Below are 17,429 nucleotides of genomic sequence, written 5' to 3' on the forward strand. Positions count from 1 at the left end.
TTAACATCCAGCCTCACTGCTCTGAGATTGTCTGTGGGTCTTGCTCGTACTTCTCTCATCCACTTGAAAGTGTGACCTGGCAGCAGTTCCAGCTGAAGCGTATTGCAGCAATCGTCTTCGGCCATAAAAGCCAGTGGGACATGTCACAATGGCACCATTGACCACAGCTTTCCAAAGCTCAGATTTGAACCACAGGGTCCAAAATGTCTCCAGGATCAAGGTACCTCTGAGGTGGCTTCATTATAGATAGAAAACACAAAGATGCTGAAATTGCTTGTGTCTTGTGCGGTGAAGGAGGAGAAGGCAACCAACTGAAAGGCTTTGTGTAATGACAGTGAGGATACAAGCAGGCTAATTTGAACACTGCCCACTGCTGCATCTCTGGAGAAAGCAGGATCCCTTCTAAAGACAATTTTTGAGATGCCCAGGATGCTGATGACAGCATGACAAGGAATAGCTCCCAAGAAGGTGCCAGGATTCGTTCTTATTTGTTCAAGTTTTATCCTACCCCTCATTTTTTCCCTGCATATGGATACATATACCCCCACTATCCCTGATACTAAAACTTTAAACCACATTAAACATGAAAGCATTAATTGATAGAGCTGCTGACGGAATGAACCATTTCCAGAGAGTTTTTTCTGAAGTCCTGCTGCTGAGAGCAGTAGGTCTGAATTCATTGTACCTTTGGATCATAGTTCTATTTTGTGGTGTTTCTCTGCTTGTTCTTCAGCAATCTCCTAGTCTTTGGTAAGTAACACCCCAACATCTTCACTCCTTCTCAGCATGCAGATTCCTTACATCTTGCATAAGGTAGAAGGAGCCACAGTCTGCCTATTTAGTCCTGTCACTTTGGCAGGTGTGGGAAAAAGAACGGTATTTTGGGGCAGGTCATTGCAAACTGCTGAATAAAGATGGTTTTCTGGGAAAGCAAAAGGCAAACATTGCCTCAGAGGAAGGGAGAGGATAATATGATGAGGGGAAAGAACTGGAGATAATGAAACATTGAAAATCTGCAGAGGAAAGGAAAAAAGATACCAAAAGACCAAAGGAGAGGAACATGGAGGGCAGAGAGGAGGGAAGATGAGTGAACACATTAGATCACCCAGTACTGACTTGCCCTTCAGCTTTGCAGACCTGTGTGTGGAAGCTCAGCTGGGGCTGGAGCACCAATTCCACATCACAGGTGACCAATTACTTAGGATCTCAGTGCCTTTCTGGGCCCCCACCAGATCCAAACATGCTGTTGCCCACTGGTGTGGACAATGACTTTCTGGATGGGATGTCAGTAGGATATGAGACTGCCCTGACAATATAGCTAACCAAGTGGCCCAGACATGGGGCCCCAAGCTGGGGGGTTCCTGCCAGGTGCTTAAATGGGAAAGAAAGGGAGAGAAGAAAGCAAGGGGAAGGCCTGGATACCCTGGGTTGAGAGGTGATGTGGGCAGTGCCTGAGATTTTGTACTGATAGGAGGATGGAAGGATGCTTGTGGGGTGGGTAGGAAGTGACTGCCGCGATCTCCTGATGTACTGCAAGTCCAACCTGCAAAGAATATAAAATGTACAAGGTTTGATTGCAGTCAGTCTTAGGAAGTTTTTCCCTTTTGACCTCTCCTCCCCTTTTGAGATGGTGTCTCTTTAAACTTGCTAAAAGCCTCCTTTTAGGAGGTGCTAACAGCAAAGCATTAAGAAGAAAGAAAAAACCCCCAATACCACAAAAACAGAGCCAGGAGGACTAAACCAACACACAAAAACCCCCCAGCCCTGTTCCTCTGCTCCCCCAGGAAAAGAACAAACAAACAAACAAACAAAAAAAACCCAAAAAAACCCGCAAAGAAACCAATCAAACAAAAACAAACACACCTTCAGTGGTTAAGAGCGAGCAGAGGCTGGTTTTGTTCCACTCTTATGACAAAAATTAGCACAAGTAGTGGCCCCTTTGCATTAAGCGGTGGCAAGGCCCCTCCTTCCTCTGCCAGAGCAGGGCTCTTCTCAGTAACGAAGAGAAACTGCTTTCCAGGAAAGCGAAGGTACAGGGGCTGCCCGGAGCGCGGTGACCCAGCGCGGCTGCGGGTGCCGGGTGCCGCGGCTTGCGGGCTGCCAGCCCCGGCACGGAGCGGCTGCGCTGCCGTGCCCGGCCGTGCCCCGTGTCCCGGAGCACGATGGAGCCAGGGCAGCCGGAGCCAGCCACGCAGAGGGCACGGCGAGCAGCCGATGTGCCTCCATGCCAGTCTGCAACACCCTCTGCTGTCGCGGCTTTCCCCCGCGGCCGCCGCAGAACGCGAGCTCTCTCTTACTCGTTGCCAGTCCATGCCCCTGGGTCACTTGAGGGAGGAAGACCCAGCAGACAGCGACTTCTGCGTTTTCAAACAAAGCACCAGGCTGCATAATCTGGAAGGTATTTAGGTCAGATTTAAGCAGCTGCAGTCTTTTATAACTGTACAGCAAACCACTCCCTCACCTCTGAATCTTGCCTACATGTCAAACACCCTGGAGCAGTACAGGACAATCCGGGACAGGGGAAACGAGGTAGCAGCCTTCCACACCACTGGACTCAGGTGTGAGCTCCTTAAGGCTCTGTGGCCACGTAAATCCATGCCCAGCCCAGGTGACTTCTCCCAGCATTGCTGCCCAACAGACATGGAGGTGGAAGCTCAGTTAAGGATGTTACTGTATCCTTGAGGTCTATCGTCTCTCCTTGTTATCCCACACTTTCCGGATGTGTTACTGGAGGCCGAAATGGGTGGATCTTGCCCAAATCCGTTGCTGAGAATCCTTCAGTTGGAAGTGTAGCCCCAGGCCTGCCCATGCTTTCCCAGATTTGTCCCCTCAGCACTGAGGCGTGTGGTGATGCTAAACCCCACTCACAGGACACAGGCACCGAGTTCACTCACTTCAGGCTTTTCTCCAAAGCAGACAAAAACAGCCAGGAGAGGCAGAGACCCCATAGCAGAAAGGTCCTGAGTCATTGTTGGACCTAGGAACAGGGGCTTCCTCAGCTGAGGAAACCAAGCCTCTAAATAAAGTAATACAATGTAAAATGCAAGGAGTATAGCTATGGACTATAATTTTGGGAGTGGTTGTAGCAAAAGCATTGCAGGTTGGTACCATCTGACAGCAGTGTCTATTGCAGTAGACTAATTTCCAGACCACTCTGCACTCCAGATGATCACAGGACAAAGAACTCTGTCACATTAATCATTGTTGTTTTGTTAAACATCCCATCTTCATTTAAAAACTGCCAATGGTTGGAAAGCTGCCAGCACCCTAAGTAAACCCCTGAAGTATTTAACTCCTTTCTCCATTATTGAATGTATACCTCGTTTCTAGACTGTTTTTTCTTGTGCCATTGTTAGGCAGTGTGACAATTGGAGGAGCAAAAATGCAATGCTACATAGGTATGCCAAGGCTTTGATCATGTTGGTCCTAAATGCTTCTCTCTCATAAAATGTCTTCCAACTCCTTAACAGGCCTTAAAGCTCTGCCAGGAAGCCTCTCTAACTTGTTCCCTTCCTCATTGAATCATAGCTGTCAAAATTGGGAATTCTTTCACACCAGTAATCACCTCCATGGAATTAGCACACACAGTATAATCTGCAATATAATCTCATTACACCTGTTCCTCATTCCCTTATACATTGGGGATTGGAATGAGCCTTTCAGACTGCACTGGGAGCTCACACTCAGCTGCTGCTCTGCTCTGAGTCAGCCCTTCACCAGAGCCACTTCTTCCACAAACAGCACGGCCAGACCAAAAGTGTGGCCCAGGTGGAGTAACTCACCATTGGACTGTTTCAACCCCCCCTTACATGCCTGTATCAATTTTAATATTTTGACACTTGCTGCCTAGTCAATTCTCAGTCCAATTACTACAAAATGTGTTAATTTGGTATAATTCCAGTATTTTAAAAATCAAAACACAGTGTAAGACTATATCAGTTTCCTTACTGGAGAGCCATTACTTCAACAGTTTTTACTTTTGTCAGCCAGATGCATAACCCAAATCTGTAACTTACATCTCCAAAAGTTCCCAAGCAGTTTTATAGAGTCTTTTCCATAAACACATGAGACTTAGTGTTAACTAGAACTTTTCCCTTGTTTTTAAATGATCCTAGTACGTGCTATTTCCTTATTCTGTCTGAGGTCAATAAGGAGCTGGTAGGCCTGTAATTACAAGTGTCAGATTACTTATGGTTTTTACTATTATTTCATCTCAGCCTATGGGGAATCTGCCAGATTTTCCAAGTGAAAGATGGTTAAATCTAGACAAGAGCTGGAGAGAAACTTCTCTTTTTCCCCTGCCACTTCATACATTAAAATAGGTGCATGCTCTAAAGGTGGGTATGGGTTTTGTAGAGATCTGGAGAGTAGCTCACCTCTCAAGTTAATCTAAATGGGCCCAGGGGATGGGAACCAGCAGAGACTCCTGAATCTGGCCCAAATATAACAGACTTTCTGATTAAGGAGGAAATGGAAAGCTGAGACTGGAGTTTATTTGTATGATGGGTGCTCATATATAATTTATATGCAATAAATGTTTCTAGCCATTTCATTAGCTGCAAATAAAGTGATATAAATGTGCACCACTTGAACCTGATGCATGGTGTGTGCCTGGGGCTGCTTCCAGCTGAATGGTAGTGGTTCATGTGGGAATGATTTAACACCCCAGCAGCCCCACTACCCAAATTATGCTGCAGGTGAATCCCTGAAGCAGATGCACTTCACTTTTTCAACCACTCATTGCTTGGCTTAAAACAAAGATTTCCATTTAAATTATCATATTGGCCTCAGACTGTGGTGGGTAAAGAGCCAGGATCTCTTTGTCTCTCCCACCTTCTGCACAGCTGGAGAGCTCTGGAAAAACTGAGTTTAGCTCAGTTGGTTACAGCATGATGCCAATAAACAAGGAACATAACAGATCTGAAACAAGGGGGAGAAACCAATCTAAGCCATCACAGCATTTGTTTTGCACTTAATATGTAAGCAACTTTTTCAATGAGAAATTCACATAAATGAAATTCAAGAAGAAATTAGGGAAAACCAAAGAAAAAGTACACCACATGAGGTACCTGGATGAGTCTGCTGCTGTTGAGCAGAGCCCAGAGATCATGGAATGATATCCTACCACAACTCTTCCTACCTGGGGAGCTCATTTAAACTCTTGAGACTTCCTGGGACCATCTCCAAGGCAAGCAAGATTTGTAGATGGAGCTTAAACTAAAGCCTGTGAGCCAGCATGTTGGAGCTGCTTGCATGATAACGTGCTTCCTATCACTTTTATTTTCCTGTCTACTATAGATTGCAGCATATGCTCACAATGTGGGGCTTTATATAGAGGTGTGTCCTCTATATATCCTCTGAAAGAAAACAGTTAAGCTAGCAATAGCATGCTTTTTTTAAATTTGTATAACTGCACAAGAGAAATTAGGGTACAGGACTATGACTAATAAATCAACATAAATAGATCAATATGTCAGTACTTCAGTGCTTGAATCCAACCAGCTATGGGGAATTTGTCCCCTGGTAGCAATCAATCTGCTGTACTTAAAGTTTCCACACCAGATCTGCAGCTAGCACAAACTGATCAATGCTGTTCCAAGTCAGTGGAGCGTAACAGCTTTGCATGTCCCAGTGTTCACCCTTGCAGGTACCCTGCTCCTTTGCAAGGACACAGAGGTTAAATTATCCTTTGCTAAGCACATGGGATATCTCACACTAACTCACAGTTCTTTACTCAAAACCAGCCTTTCTTACCACCAATCCAGTGTAGCCCAGCCAACACATCAGCCCCTTTCCAGGTGGAATCCAGTTTGGTCCTCCATGAGCAGCAATTCCACTGCAGAGGCCTGTGGCACTTACTAGAAGTAGATGCAGCAAAATGAATCCTGTGAGCCATCCAAATTCTGCTGGGCGTCCTGCATAGGGCCCTCCCCCTGGGGGGCTTTCCAGGCTGTGCTGGGGGAGATGCACAGTCTTGTAAGATGTTGGGCTGCTCTTTTAGAGGAGTGAGTAGCATCACTAGAGAAGGTATGAGGGACCTGGAGGACAGCTCAACAATATGGCTTTGGCTAATAGGGTGACAGTCCTGCCACTGAGGGGAGGGCACAGAGCACATCCCAGTGCAATCTTCTCCACTAGGAGCTCTATCTGAAATCACCTGCTTCTGATCATTTCTGTGAGAAATGCCTCCTTTCCCATCAGGCAGCTGCTGATGGAGCCTCCTACCAGAAGTGATTTAGGATACAGGTCACAGGAGTTTAGTGTTACTAGAGAATGCATTATTCCCACCTGAGTCCCAGAATTATCTCTGTGACCCAAAGCAACGAGAGCCCAGGTCCTACTGGCTGCTGGAATGGGGGGGAAAGCCCAGTGTGGTGGTCCAAGACATGTGGGCGGTGATGCATATACTGCCAGGGCAAGCATTTACAGCAGGATCCCAGGACTCTCCCAAACAAGGCTTGTGCCCAAAAACTGGTATTAGGTAGAGGTCAGGTAGAGGTCCAGCATGTAGCTCTCAGGGGATGTTCCTTGTGGGTACAAGTTCTTGGAGGTGAAGTTCCCCATGCCCCGAGCACAGGTGGTAGCCCAGGCCTGGGGACAATCTGTTCTGTGCTTGCATGGCTGGCTGGACAATGCCACCACCTTCAGTAGGCTCATTTCACTGCTCCCCAGAAGTCGTCTGGCTCATGAGTGGCAATGGATTTTCCTGGCCATGACCCATTGTCCCACCAACCACTGGATTGTCTGCCAACAGTCCACATAACTTCTCATGGCACAGGGTCCTCTTCCTCATCAGTCATGCCATAGACTGCAGAACCACAAGCCTAGCAGCAGCCACTGCCTAACAATTACACTGCCGTCTGGTGGCTTCTTTAGGAGGAATTCCAGGAATTCACAGGAGGGCCCTGCCCTCTATTAGCCGCAGCCGATATTTGATTATTGTTCATTATTACTGAGTGCATTTTACAAATCTGTTCTGCCAAGCTGTCTCTTGCTTTTCACCTTTTGTAATCAGCCACCCAACTCTGAAAGTTGTAGGAGAGAAGCTGTAGAAGTAACTATGGCCTCTCTCCTTCTGCAAGGCTCCCCAGCCCTTGTAGTCTGCTTTCCTTGCTCCTTCAGTATGGAGGCTTAAGAAAAAGCGAGGCACTGGACACTTTGCGAACCTGTAAAAATTCATGTTCTGATTTCCTTTCTAATGGCTCACATGGAGAGGAGGCTGTGAGCTACACAGTGCTCTTGTTTCTTCTCAGTGATGGATCCCCAAGGTTATGTTTCAACTGCTGTAGTGCAGAGCCCATTTTGCCAGGATGAGTTAGAGCTAGGCAGGAGAAATAGGGCTCTAAGCTTCTACACTGGTTTCTTTCAAGCTTTTTAGGCTGTTCTGAAAATATATTGTGTAATTTAGGAGACTGATGTGCTGAACTGAATATAAGGGTTCCAGTTACCAATATAAAAATGATTCCCTAAGAACATACATTAATTCTGCTTCCCTCAACTGTTCCAGCAAGGGGTCCCACTGCTCACTGTGTGATTTGACTTTGCTTCCTCTGACCACAGAGTCCTTGACTGAAGAGGAATGGTTGTGGTCTGCATTAGGCTTAGCAGACTGCCTGCTGGATGGAATGAGAGGCACCAGCAAGTAGCCATACTTGGGTATTGGCTTCCTTGAAACTTGGTTTATGCAGACATCACCTTTTTGGGCAATTAATGAGGCAAACTGTATAGAAAACTCTCCATCTGAGAGGGGTCTGTTTTTTTCTGTTTTCGCAGAAGAGGAGTGGAGCGGCTGAGGCAGGGCTGTCTGCTGTGCATCTGTGTCAGCTTGGCCCTGTGGTAGAGTCAGTTCACTGCGATGGGTCACAGTATGGGAGGGTGACTCTTGTCCCTGAAGCAACACGATTCCAGCAAGAGTTCAGAAGAGTCTCTCTATCAGAGAGTGACAGAAGTTCAGTGTCAGTGTCAAGCACTGGGCCCGTTTGATGTCAATATGAAGCTCCTGGGTCACAGTTAAAACATCTCACACTGTGTCACCACAGTACAGGCAGTTTCCATCGTCAGTAATGTCAGTAATGTGTCTTCTGGAGGTAGTCAAGGATGCAGCCATACCTCCTTGATTTCGACTCCTCAGAGATTCCCATCATGCCCAGGAGGTTGTTTGCAGCTCCAGACCCCACAGCCATCGTCAAGTTCCCGTTCCTCTTACCGAGCCCGACGCAGTCAGAGGCGGGGGCCGGGGCGCCCCAGGGAGGCGGGCAGCGGGGCGGTGCAGCCGGCCCGCCCAGTCCTGCCCGGCCCTGCCGCCGCCTCTGCTCAGCCGGCCCGGCCGCACGGAGCGGTAGGAGGGGGCCGGGGCGTCGCGGGAGGGCGGCGAGGGGAGAGGGGGCCGGGTCGGCCGTGGCGTTCAGGGGCTGCTCTCGGCGCCGGCCGGAGGTCGGTCCCCGGGCAGCCCCGGCGGCCTGGAGCAGGACCGGGAGCCGGCGTTCCAGGGCGCCCCGAGGCGAAGGCCCGGGTGTAGCAGCGCCTCCTGCCCGCCTAGGGAGGCCTTACCCCGGGGCCGGGGGGATCCCAGGGCCGGAGCCCCGCTGGGCCCAGACAGGACTGCCTGGGAGGGCCATCAGGCTCTGCCCAAAGCCCAGGCCCTCAGGACAGGGCAGGTCCATGGTCATACTATGGGAAGTCAGCCCACGGTTGTTTGTCAGGATGTGGCCCGGCGAGGGCAGCTGGGATCAGACACAGCCCCGTGATCAGCAGGCTGGGCCGCGGTTCCTGCGGCGAGGGCGTTGCTGATGGACACCGACACTGCTGCAGCACTGCTGCGGCTGGTCCTGGGCCGAGCTTAAACACACTCATGGGGAGCCCCAGGCGTGGCTGATTGGGACCATCAGGGCCCTGACAGCAGCCCATCCCCTCTGTCCTCACTCCTTAGACACGTAGGGGCTCCGGGGGGACTTGCTGTAGAGTGATTTAATTGCTGTGCAGTCTCAGAGGGCTAATTAAGGGAGTAGATACGCAAGACAAGTCACTTGGAAGGGGATATGACATGAAAGACTTGGAGATAGTCAGGTTGCCTGTGGCTTGTGGGTGAAAGGGAAATGTTTAAACCACCACTGGAAGGTCGCCAGAGGCTGGGTTCACTCAGGAGCTGGTGCTTGAGCAAGGATCAGTGATTGCCAGGTAAACGAGATGGTTTGAGGTTGAGCAAGTGCCTGGCAGGTTGTGGACCCATATCCCATGTAAAAGTCTCTGGCCCTGAGGGGTGCACAGGCAGGTGGCAGCAGTGACCTGCTGTGCAGCATGAAGCCAGCTGCTCTAGCAAACGTGCCAACCAGTGGTGCGAAAGAGAAGCACCAAGGTAAAAGAGGGCAAGGTGGTAACAGTCGAATGCTAGAGGCAGCATCCTTATTCCCCAAACTGTCTTTTTAACCCAGGACAGGTGCCTGGCTGACTGCAGCTAGCTGGGGGAATTCTGTATGGTTCCCTCTTGCTGGATCTCCTGTGCCTTCTGGTCAGGTTGCAGCTGCTGCAGAGACACAGAGAAGGCTTTCTTCTCCTACATTAGGGAAAGCTTATTTCTTCCTAGGAGCATAGCTAGTACGTGCTGGGAGGAGGATTCCCCAAACAGGCAGTCAGGAACAGCAGCTTGGGATGTTGAATGGGGAGCTATAAATCATCAAGCTGCTAATTAAGACCACAGGAGACTGGTGAGTTACTAAAGACCTGTATTACTCTTTTCAGAGCTCTAGACCATTAACAAGACCCCTGGGACCTTCTCAGAGTACGTGACTCTCCAAGGACATCACCCTGTTCTGGGCATGTTCTCAGAGTTGAAGTTCCCTGTGCCCTGGGGACATGTGGCAGCCAAGGCCTGGGGACCTTCGGAGGGACACCCTGTGCTGTGTTTGCATGGCTGGTTGGACAATGCCAACACCTTTGACAAGCTCATTCCATTGCTCCCCAGAGGTAGGTGTGGCTCACTAGGATGGCTTGTGTTGTGTGGCCAGGCTGCACATCTGATCCTCTTTCCCTTTCAGGTTGTTATTATGTGGCAATGGATTTTTCTGGCCATGGTTTGTCCTCCCACCGACCTGCAGGCTGCCCCTACCATTTCCTAGATTATGTGACTGACGTGCGCCGGGTGGCAGCAGGTGGGTACTGGAAGGAACCCTCGAGGGGGTGCTTGTGGAGGGGGTGCTGTATTGGTCCTGCTCTTTCCAACAAGCAGGCAGCATTTTCAGTTCCCCCTCCTTCTCCCCCTGCTGCTAGTGCTTCTGTACTAAAAAAGCTGTAGTGGTGAAGTGGTGGACGCAACTAAATGGTTTTGCCACACTGGCTTTTTTTAAGCAGTCAGTGACCCCTAACCAGTGTTAGGTGTAAGTTGGAAACTTCTGGTTCTCCCTGATGGCAGTTTACTACTTGCTTTAGTATCATGAAAAGAAATCTCAAAGTGTCTTGTACTCCTAATAACTGCTGATGTAACTGTCCATCTGTATATTTGGCATGTGTAGTTTTACATTCCCCATTCAGTACACAAAAGAGCCTCTAGAAGCTCTCAGAGGATAAATCCCATCTTTCAGTGAGGTATATTTCAGATGGGCAGCACTGATAAAGCTGTATTTTCCTATAAGCCTCCCAGAGTGCCCTAAAAATGGACTGAAGAGCCTGATGTGCTAAATGGTGCAGAAAGCTTTCACTTGGAATCATACTTCCCTCAATGCAGCAGACCTGGCTCTGTGTCCTCACGTCTTGCAGAATGCCCTGCAGCAGGATGCTCTGTAAAGGTTTCTCTCCTCCACCAGATGCTACCCAGTCAGACTCCTCTGCTTCTCAGTCTCATATCTGGCAGTGCCTGGGACTTTGCTGGAGTTTGTTTGACATACAGAGAGAACTTGAGAGCTGTATGACTTAACTACCATGGAAATGAGGTGGTAAATGCTCTTTTTCTTCAAAATGGGCCCACTTAGCTGCTTCGTTTCTGGATTAAGAGGCAAATGTGGTAGTGCAAGAGCCCTCCTGGGAGAAAGGGCCCGTGTCAGTGGAGAAGCAGCAAGATGTTGCTGCTCTGGTTTCTAATGCAGTACTGTCTGTTTTTCTCTTTTGCCATTTAGCCTTGCAGTGGAGACGCTTCACTCTGATGGGTCACAGTATGGGTAAGTGGCTCTAGTCCTTGTAAACTGAGATTAATAGAAAGCAGTAGATAATTAACTTCCAAGACATGCTGCTAGGAGCTGGGTTGGAATATTTATTATATTATGCCAAGTACGACGCTCCTGCTTGAGTGATTCAAAAATCTCTGCCTGTGTTTGAAATGCTGTTTTCAAGACCCTGCAGTACAGACAGTGGTAACTCTTGCTGTGAGCATTTCCCCCACTCACAGGACAGAACAGAACAGTGATTGGCAAAGAGGGATGGTCCGTGCAAGAGAATTCACAGCAGGTCTTCCTGCCTGGTCCCCACAAAGCCTGGGAACAGCCAGCCCATGTGGTGGGCTGTAAAGCTGCCTGAGGGGAACTGGACTCCAGGACCCATCCCTTTGAGCTTGGAATATGATTTGATTTTGCCACAGTTTGGAGTTTGCTTCCCAGGGCTGCTCTGGTCACAGCTAACAGGACCTGCACATCAAGACATTTTAAACAGTAACTCCTCCTTGGCCTTTGCTGTCTGAGGGAGGTGGGAACGGCACAAGATGGGGAACACAGCAGGTCAACAGCCCTGGTCTCTGCCTGCATGTTGTGGGCTGGGAGAGCTCTCCTCTGTACTGGGGTTTTGTCCCATGGTACAATGCACATTTTTATTTCTGAGGCGGCTCCTGCTGTGGGGAAGGTGAATTTCTGTTACCAGGGGCTGTTCTGTGCATTACTGAGCACCTTTTTCTTCTTTGCAGGTGGAGCTGTGGCAGGAATGGTGAGTAAAGCATCATTTCTTCATGGGGTTGATTTCTGCAGCTGCAACAACAAATAGGAGGGGAATGAAGGGACAGACCTGGATCTCAGTGGAGGAGAGGCCCTTCCCTGACCCCTCTCCCATGCAGCAGGATAGACATCACTCAGTGCTCAGCTTTTCATTTTCTTATTGTTTCATCTCTCCTCAGTTCTGTTTCCTTTATCCTGAGATGGTGGACAAGCTGATCCTGCTGGAAAGTCTTGGCTTTCTTCTAGCTCCAGAGGTTAGAGCTCATGTGTCCTTCCCTTCACTTTTTTAAAATACAAAAATATATGGTTTTTTTCTTTTCCTCACTTGTTCAGAGAAAACACTGATGTGACCACTTCCTGGCAGGTCACACAAGTCCTAGCGCTCTTCCTTTTGGCAGGCACTGATCTGCTCCTTGTTGCACAGACTGAAGTCTGTCCTTACGGTGGCCCTTGGGGCACACTTGGTAGAGCTCCACATCCTGCAGTCCCTTAGCACTGAAATGTTCTTGTCTGTGCCAAGCCCTTGTACAAAGGAAACTGGAACCTCTGTCCAGGCAACTGCCAGCTGAGGTTATCTTTTTGCCAACAGCATGTTGGGTGACCTGGGTACAAGATTGGTAGATTTTTTTTCTGTTCCCGGCAGTTCATAAAGCTACATTCCCAACTTGCCATCACTGCTACCAGATGCTGGAGCTTTTGCTGGCAGTAGTGGTTCAGAGAGACAAAACTAGTTCAGAGAGACAAAAAATACCAAACTTTGGAGAGTTGTCCTCAACTCAGAAGTGAGGTAGGAAGGGTTAGAAAAGATGGCAAGGATAAAAGGTTAATAAGTTCATTACAGCAGTATTGCTGTATTTCTTTAAAATGCCCTTTCTCCCAGAAATTATGGTAGTTATTTTTAATAAGATACCCATAACTGATACCAGTTCTGAGGGATGTTGAAGAGTGAAATTCTCTCTCTTCCACTCTCCAATAAGGGGTAAAATCATTCGGAAGAAAGGGGTTACTCCTCTTCCCTACCTCTCTGTGTTTCAGGACACTGAGGCATGGCTGAAATCAAAAAGGAGGGTGATCGACAGACTGCTGAGTCTGGAGGCAAAGCAGCAGACTCCCAAAGCACGGAGCCCTGAAGCAGCATTGCAGAGGTGGGTTCCCATCCATCCTCTTCATTTACTGCCTGCCCTCACCTTGACAGAGTTACAGCTGCACAATGAGAAAGGAAAACCATCCCTGCATTTCACCTTTCAAGTCCTTTTCTGGAATCCCAGCATGACCTTTTGCTTCTGCTGCCAGAAGCTGCTGCTTCTTCCTGCTCCTTTCTGAAGCAGCCTGAGAGCTCACTGTCACCTTGTCATGGCATTTTTGCTTCACTTCCTCCCTCTTTCCAGCGTCACAATCTCTCTGCCATGTCTCCCTCAGGCTTTTAGAAGCAAACAGCCATCTGACAGCAGAGGGTGGGGCAATCCTGCTGCAGCGAGGAGCAACTGAGACACCCGCTGGTAAGGGGCTGTGTGGTGCTGGGCCACTGCTGGGTGTGGGAAGGGACTGGTGCCAACAGCCATTGTCTTCTGCAGGGTACAGGGTGCCCTAGCTACAGATTTACACAGCCTGGATGGGATCAGTTGAGTCTGGAGGCAGAGTTCTCCATTCCCAGCAGCTGGGTTTGGTGCTCAAATCCTAAAACAGCTAAAGAAAATAAATTTTAAAAAAAGGAGAAATTTGAATTAATCCTGTTCTTCCTATCTCAGAAAGTCTTGGGCAGACCCCAAAAGTGAGGTAAAACCAAACAACTCCTGCTCCTAAGAAAACCTTCTGTTTTTTTCTTTCCAGGGCTGGTGTATAACAGAGACATGAGAGCCCGTACGGTGAGCACTGCTCTTCTGACATCCCCCGCTCCTTCGGAGCCCTGAGCTTACAGAACACTCACACAGAGGATGCCTGCTCACTGAGCTAGGCCCTGCCTCCACCCAGCTGCTTACTTTCTGCTTCCCGAATTCCCACATGTCCTTTAAATGCTGCTTTTAAAAGAGCCTGCACTTGATCATTGATTCAGCTTACAGAGTCACTGGAAAATGTTACTGTTTGCTTTTTTAGAAGTTCCTCTGCCCCAAGGCCTCCTGGCCACATTTTCCTACTGTTATAACTCTTCAGGCAGCAGATGGATGGATGCTTTCTGTCAGCTTGTCAGGTGACCTGAATAAGAAGGGGGGTGGAGCAAAGTCCTTAGGTTTGCTATTTTGATAGTTTTGTGCCACTTTTAAGCAATTAGGGCCTCCTCTATCTGTGCTACTGTCAGGATATGGAAGCCAGGGTAATGTACTCTCTCCTTTTTAGTAAAATGATTTTTAAAGCTTTTCTCTATGAGATCATTCCCATATGTGCTGCAGCCCAGCAGGCAGTGTTGTTGGCAGCCCTGAAACACAGCTGGACAGAAGGAGCCTTTGCAGAGCCATCTACTCCTGTGTGCAGCCTGGATGCTTGTCACGTCCCAGCATGAAAGCTTCAGGGCCACAGTTACTTCTACCTTCAGAGCCACTTGTGCAGGATGGCTTGGGGACACCTTCTGCCCCTAGCTGCTGTCCCTGAGCTTTGACACTTTTCCTCTCTTTGCACCTGCAGCAGAGTCGAGAGTTCTTCACGGTGGAGCAGTGTGTGAAGCTCCTGCAGAAGATCCAGGACCGTGTTCTCATCATTATGTGAGTGAGGCACAAACCATACCAACCCTTGCTGTTTCCCTCAGTGGAAGGAATGAAGGTTAGGAGGGAGTCCTCCACTACCCCTTCCTCTACACTAGTCATCCAGGCTTTTGGCCAGCTGGTGCAACAGTACAGCTTCACATGTGAGAAGTATTTCCCAGTTCCCTACCACTGCCCTGGGTTGAGCAGGCTCCTGGAGAAGGCAGACAGCAACTGGAACATCCTCCCAGCCTGGCACTCTGCTTTCAGGCTGGGACTCCCTGGTGCAAGGCTGACTGAGGAAATGTTAGTCCTGCCCCATCTTCCCCATGCTCTTGGCTTCACAATCCCACATCACAACTTTCCATTCCTTGGTACTGCAGCAAGGGGCCACCCTGGCAGACACGTGACCCTCCACACACCACACCTACTTGCTGTCCTCCTGACCTGACTCTACCCCAGTCAACAACCCAGCCTGCCCCCTTCTCCAGGCCCCAAAACCTCTTGCCTGAGCAAACAGGTGGAACTACAGCAGTCTCCATCTCCTCCAGCTGCTCCTAAAGCCCCTGGTCTGACTGACCTCCTGCAAGCTTTCTCCTGTGGCATCTGGGACAAGCAGCTCTGGGGACAGGGCCAGTGGCTTGTGCAGAGTCCCACATGCTGTTAAGCTGTCTGGGTGCACAGCTTGTTTTGCAAGTCATCCTCTGTCTTCCCATCTCCTTCAAGGGCAAGGTGTGCAGGGCACTGGCTCCTTTGGCTGGTGGGGTGCTGTTAAAAGATTGTCTAAAAAACAACAAGTGCTAGCAGTTGAGAAAAGAGGTGCAGTTTTGGCTTCCCTGATGGGTTTTAGTATTATAACTGCTTCAGGTTATTCCTGCTTGTCCAGAAATGTCATACTGTACTGAGGTCAAGTCCTCTGTGCTATAGAAATGCCATTGGGCCTAGGATGTCCCCTTGTCCCATGACCAGCACAGTAGGAGACAGCATGATCTTAGCTGTGCAGGAGATGTAATGCTGACTTCTCCAGGGCAACTGCCCTGGTACCTCCCTCTCTGAGCAGGGCATAACTTGGTTAAATAAGCAGCAAAAGAGAGGCAGAATGGACTGAGGGGAGATGTGGAAATTCTAAGGCAGGAAGAAGGCTGAGCAGGGGCAGGGAATGATGTTTTCAGACCAGTTACAGAGCCAGCCCTGGGAGGACAATGTTTGGCCAGTCCCCACTCTGATACTACTAGGCAGTCACCCAAGGTTTTACACCTTTTAGTTTGATATAAAATGGCTGCTTAGCCAAGCTGTGTGGTGCACTCTAGCTACCATGTATGACCCTGTCGCTGCTTACAAGCAGCTTGGGAAGAACAGCTGGGTTTGTCACCCTACTGTCTTGGGGACACTGATTCTGCCCAGGACAGCCAGAAAGACAAATGGAGGCACACTGGGTGCTGAACTGAGCCTCACTGTTGTTTTTCAGATCACAAGATGGACTCTTGGTACCGCACAACCTACCGAGCAGAAATCACTTTGTGAAAGCCCTGCAGGAGGCATTCGAGTCTAACCTCAAAGAGGTGAGAGCAAATGTCATCCTTGCACCTCAACTGGCCACCAACCTGGGAGCAGCGGCTGGGAAGCAGCTGACCTTGGTGGACACCCTCCACGAGGCTATTTGTCCTGAACAGCACAGCCCTCACATGGGGAAGGGGGTGGGGGTGTGGAGTCAGGGGAGGAAGTCAACTTCGTCCCTGCTGCCAAAGTCCCAAGTTAGTACTGCCCTCTGGACCCAGCTCTTCCCTGCTCCTCCCATCTCTGTCCTGCCTCACTTGCCCTGTCCCTTCCCACTAATGTCACACAGCAGTGTGTGCTTGTGGGAACACTTTCCTGGTCCACATCTTCGTGTGTTCTTTCCCTCCAGCACATCCAGCTAGCAGAAGTGCCTGGGAGTCATTTTGTGCACCTGAACGAGCCCGAGGTGGTATCTGGGATCATCAGCAACTTCCTGACAGCACAGAACACCAGGGCCAGACTCTAGGAAGCCCTCACAGCTGCAGCAGTCCAAGAGAACTGGGAGCTAACAAGCCAGCTCCAGAATTGTCACCATTCCTACCTCACATCCAACATTAGATTGTGATAATCTTTCCTATGCTTAGCTCACTGCAGGGTGGAAGCAGGTCTGCCAGGGGTACTCTGAAGGAGAGCTAAGCAAAGTATCTCATTTGCCAAAGGGAGAAGGAATCCTTGCTCTACTTCCAGCTCTTTGAGTACAGGGATAGAGGCCCAGAGTGGCCTTCCCCTTGGCTTACTCCAAACTTGCACCCTGAAACAGAGTAGAACACAAGGCACAGAGACATCCTCTGTGACAGCAGCAGCTCCCCAGCTTTGGCACTGCAATAGAGGTGGCTCGTCTTGCCTCCTCCCTGGGGATGGTGTGGACAGGCTGCTCCCAGGATTTAACCTGCTGAAAAACAAGGAAAGTGTTCTGCTTCTCTGCTTACTTCCATAGATGCCCGAGCTCAGAGGGCCTCAGTGTCTCTGTTCCATTTTGAGAACTACTGTTTAAGAATCAGCTTAAATAAGAGCTCACCTGTGCAGAGAAGGCCATTTTAATGAAGGCTAGAGAATCCTTAATCCTCTAGCTGAAGCAGCTGGGAGAACTACAAATGATGGAAAAGTTGGCAGAGACAATTTCTGTACTAAATAAAGATTAATGTTCTAATGTTAAGTCCGTCTTCTTGACTCCATAGGAGAACAAACCTCCTTTCTCTTTCAGGCTGCTCACCCAAGCAGCTAAAATGCATCTTGGGAGGCAGCAATTTTTACACACTGTCTGCCTTAGGTAGGCCTTATTAAG

The 17,429-nt window shown here is 49.2% G+C and overlaps 1 protein-coding gene across 2 annotated transcripts; it reads left to right on the forward strand.

The window, feature by feature from the left end:
* The first annotated feature begins 8,175 nt into the window (after positions 1-8,175).
* On the forward strand, positions 8,176-17,263 carry SERHL2 (serine hydrolase like 2). Of its 2 annotated transcripts, XM_030960958.1 has the most exons (12): positions 8,176-8,338; positions 9,739-9,963; positions 10,035-10,148; positions 11,109-11,150; positions 11,885-11,904; positions 12,092-12,166; positions 12,948-13,057; positions 13,332-13,411; positions 13,743-13,777; positions 14,532-14,608; positions 16,056-16,149; positions 16,494-16,610. In XM_030960958.1, exons 2-12 carry the CDS (start codon positions 9,816-9,818, stop codon positions 16,608-16,610), a joined length of 912 nt encoding a protein of 303 aa, XP_030816818.1. In that variant the 5' UTR covers positions 8,176-8,338; positions 9,739-9,815. The 2 variants fall into 2 exon arrangements, with proteins under 2 accessions (XP_030816818.1, XP_030816819.1); XM_030960959.1 differs by lacking the exon at positions 8,176-8,338 and having other exon boundaries at positions 9,816-9,963; positions 16,494-17,263.
* Positions 17,264-17,429: the final 166 nt, after the last annotated feature.

Source organism: Camarhynchus parvulus, chromosome 1A (genome assembly GCF_901933205.1).
Source record: "Camarhynchus parvulus chromosome 1A, STF_HiC, whole genome shotgun sequence".
Taxonomy (NCBI): domain Eukaryota; kingdom Metazoa; phylum Chordata; class Aves; order Passeriformes; family Thraupidae; genus Camarhynchus; species Camarhynchus parvulus.

Coding starts and splice junctions, on each gene's coding strand:
- SERHL2 (XM_030960958.1), top strand. CDS start 9,816: ATGTTCTCAGAGTTGAAGTTCCCTGTGCCCTGGGGACATGTGGCAGCC. Junction 11,905..12,091: donor GTGGAGCTGTGGCAGGAATG/GTGAGTAAAGCA, acceptor ATCTCTCCTCAG/TTCTGTTTCCTTTATCCTGA. Junction 13,778..14,531: donor GAGACATGAGAGCCCGTACG/GTGAGCACTGCT, acceptor TTGCACCTGCAG/CAGAGTCGAGAGTTCTTCAC.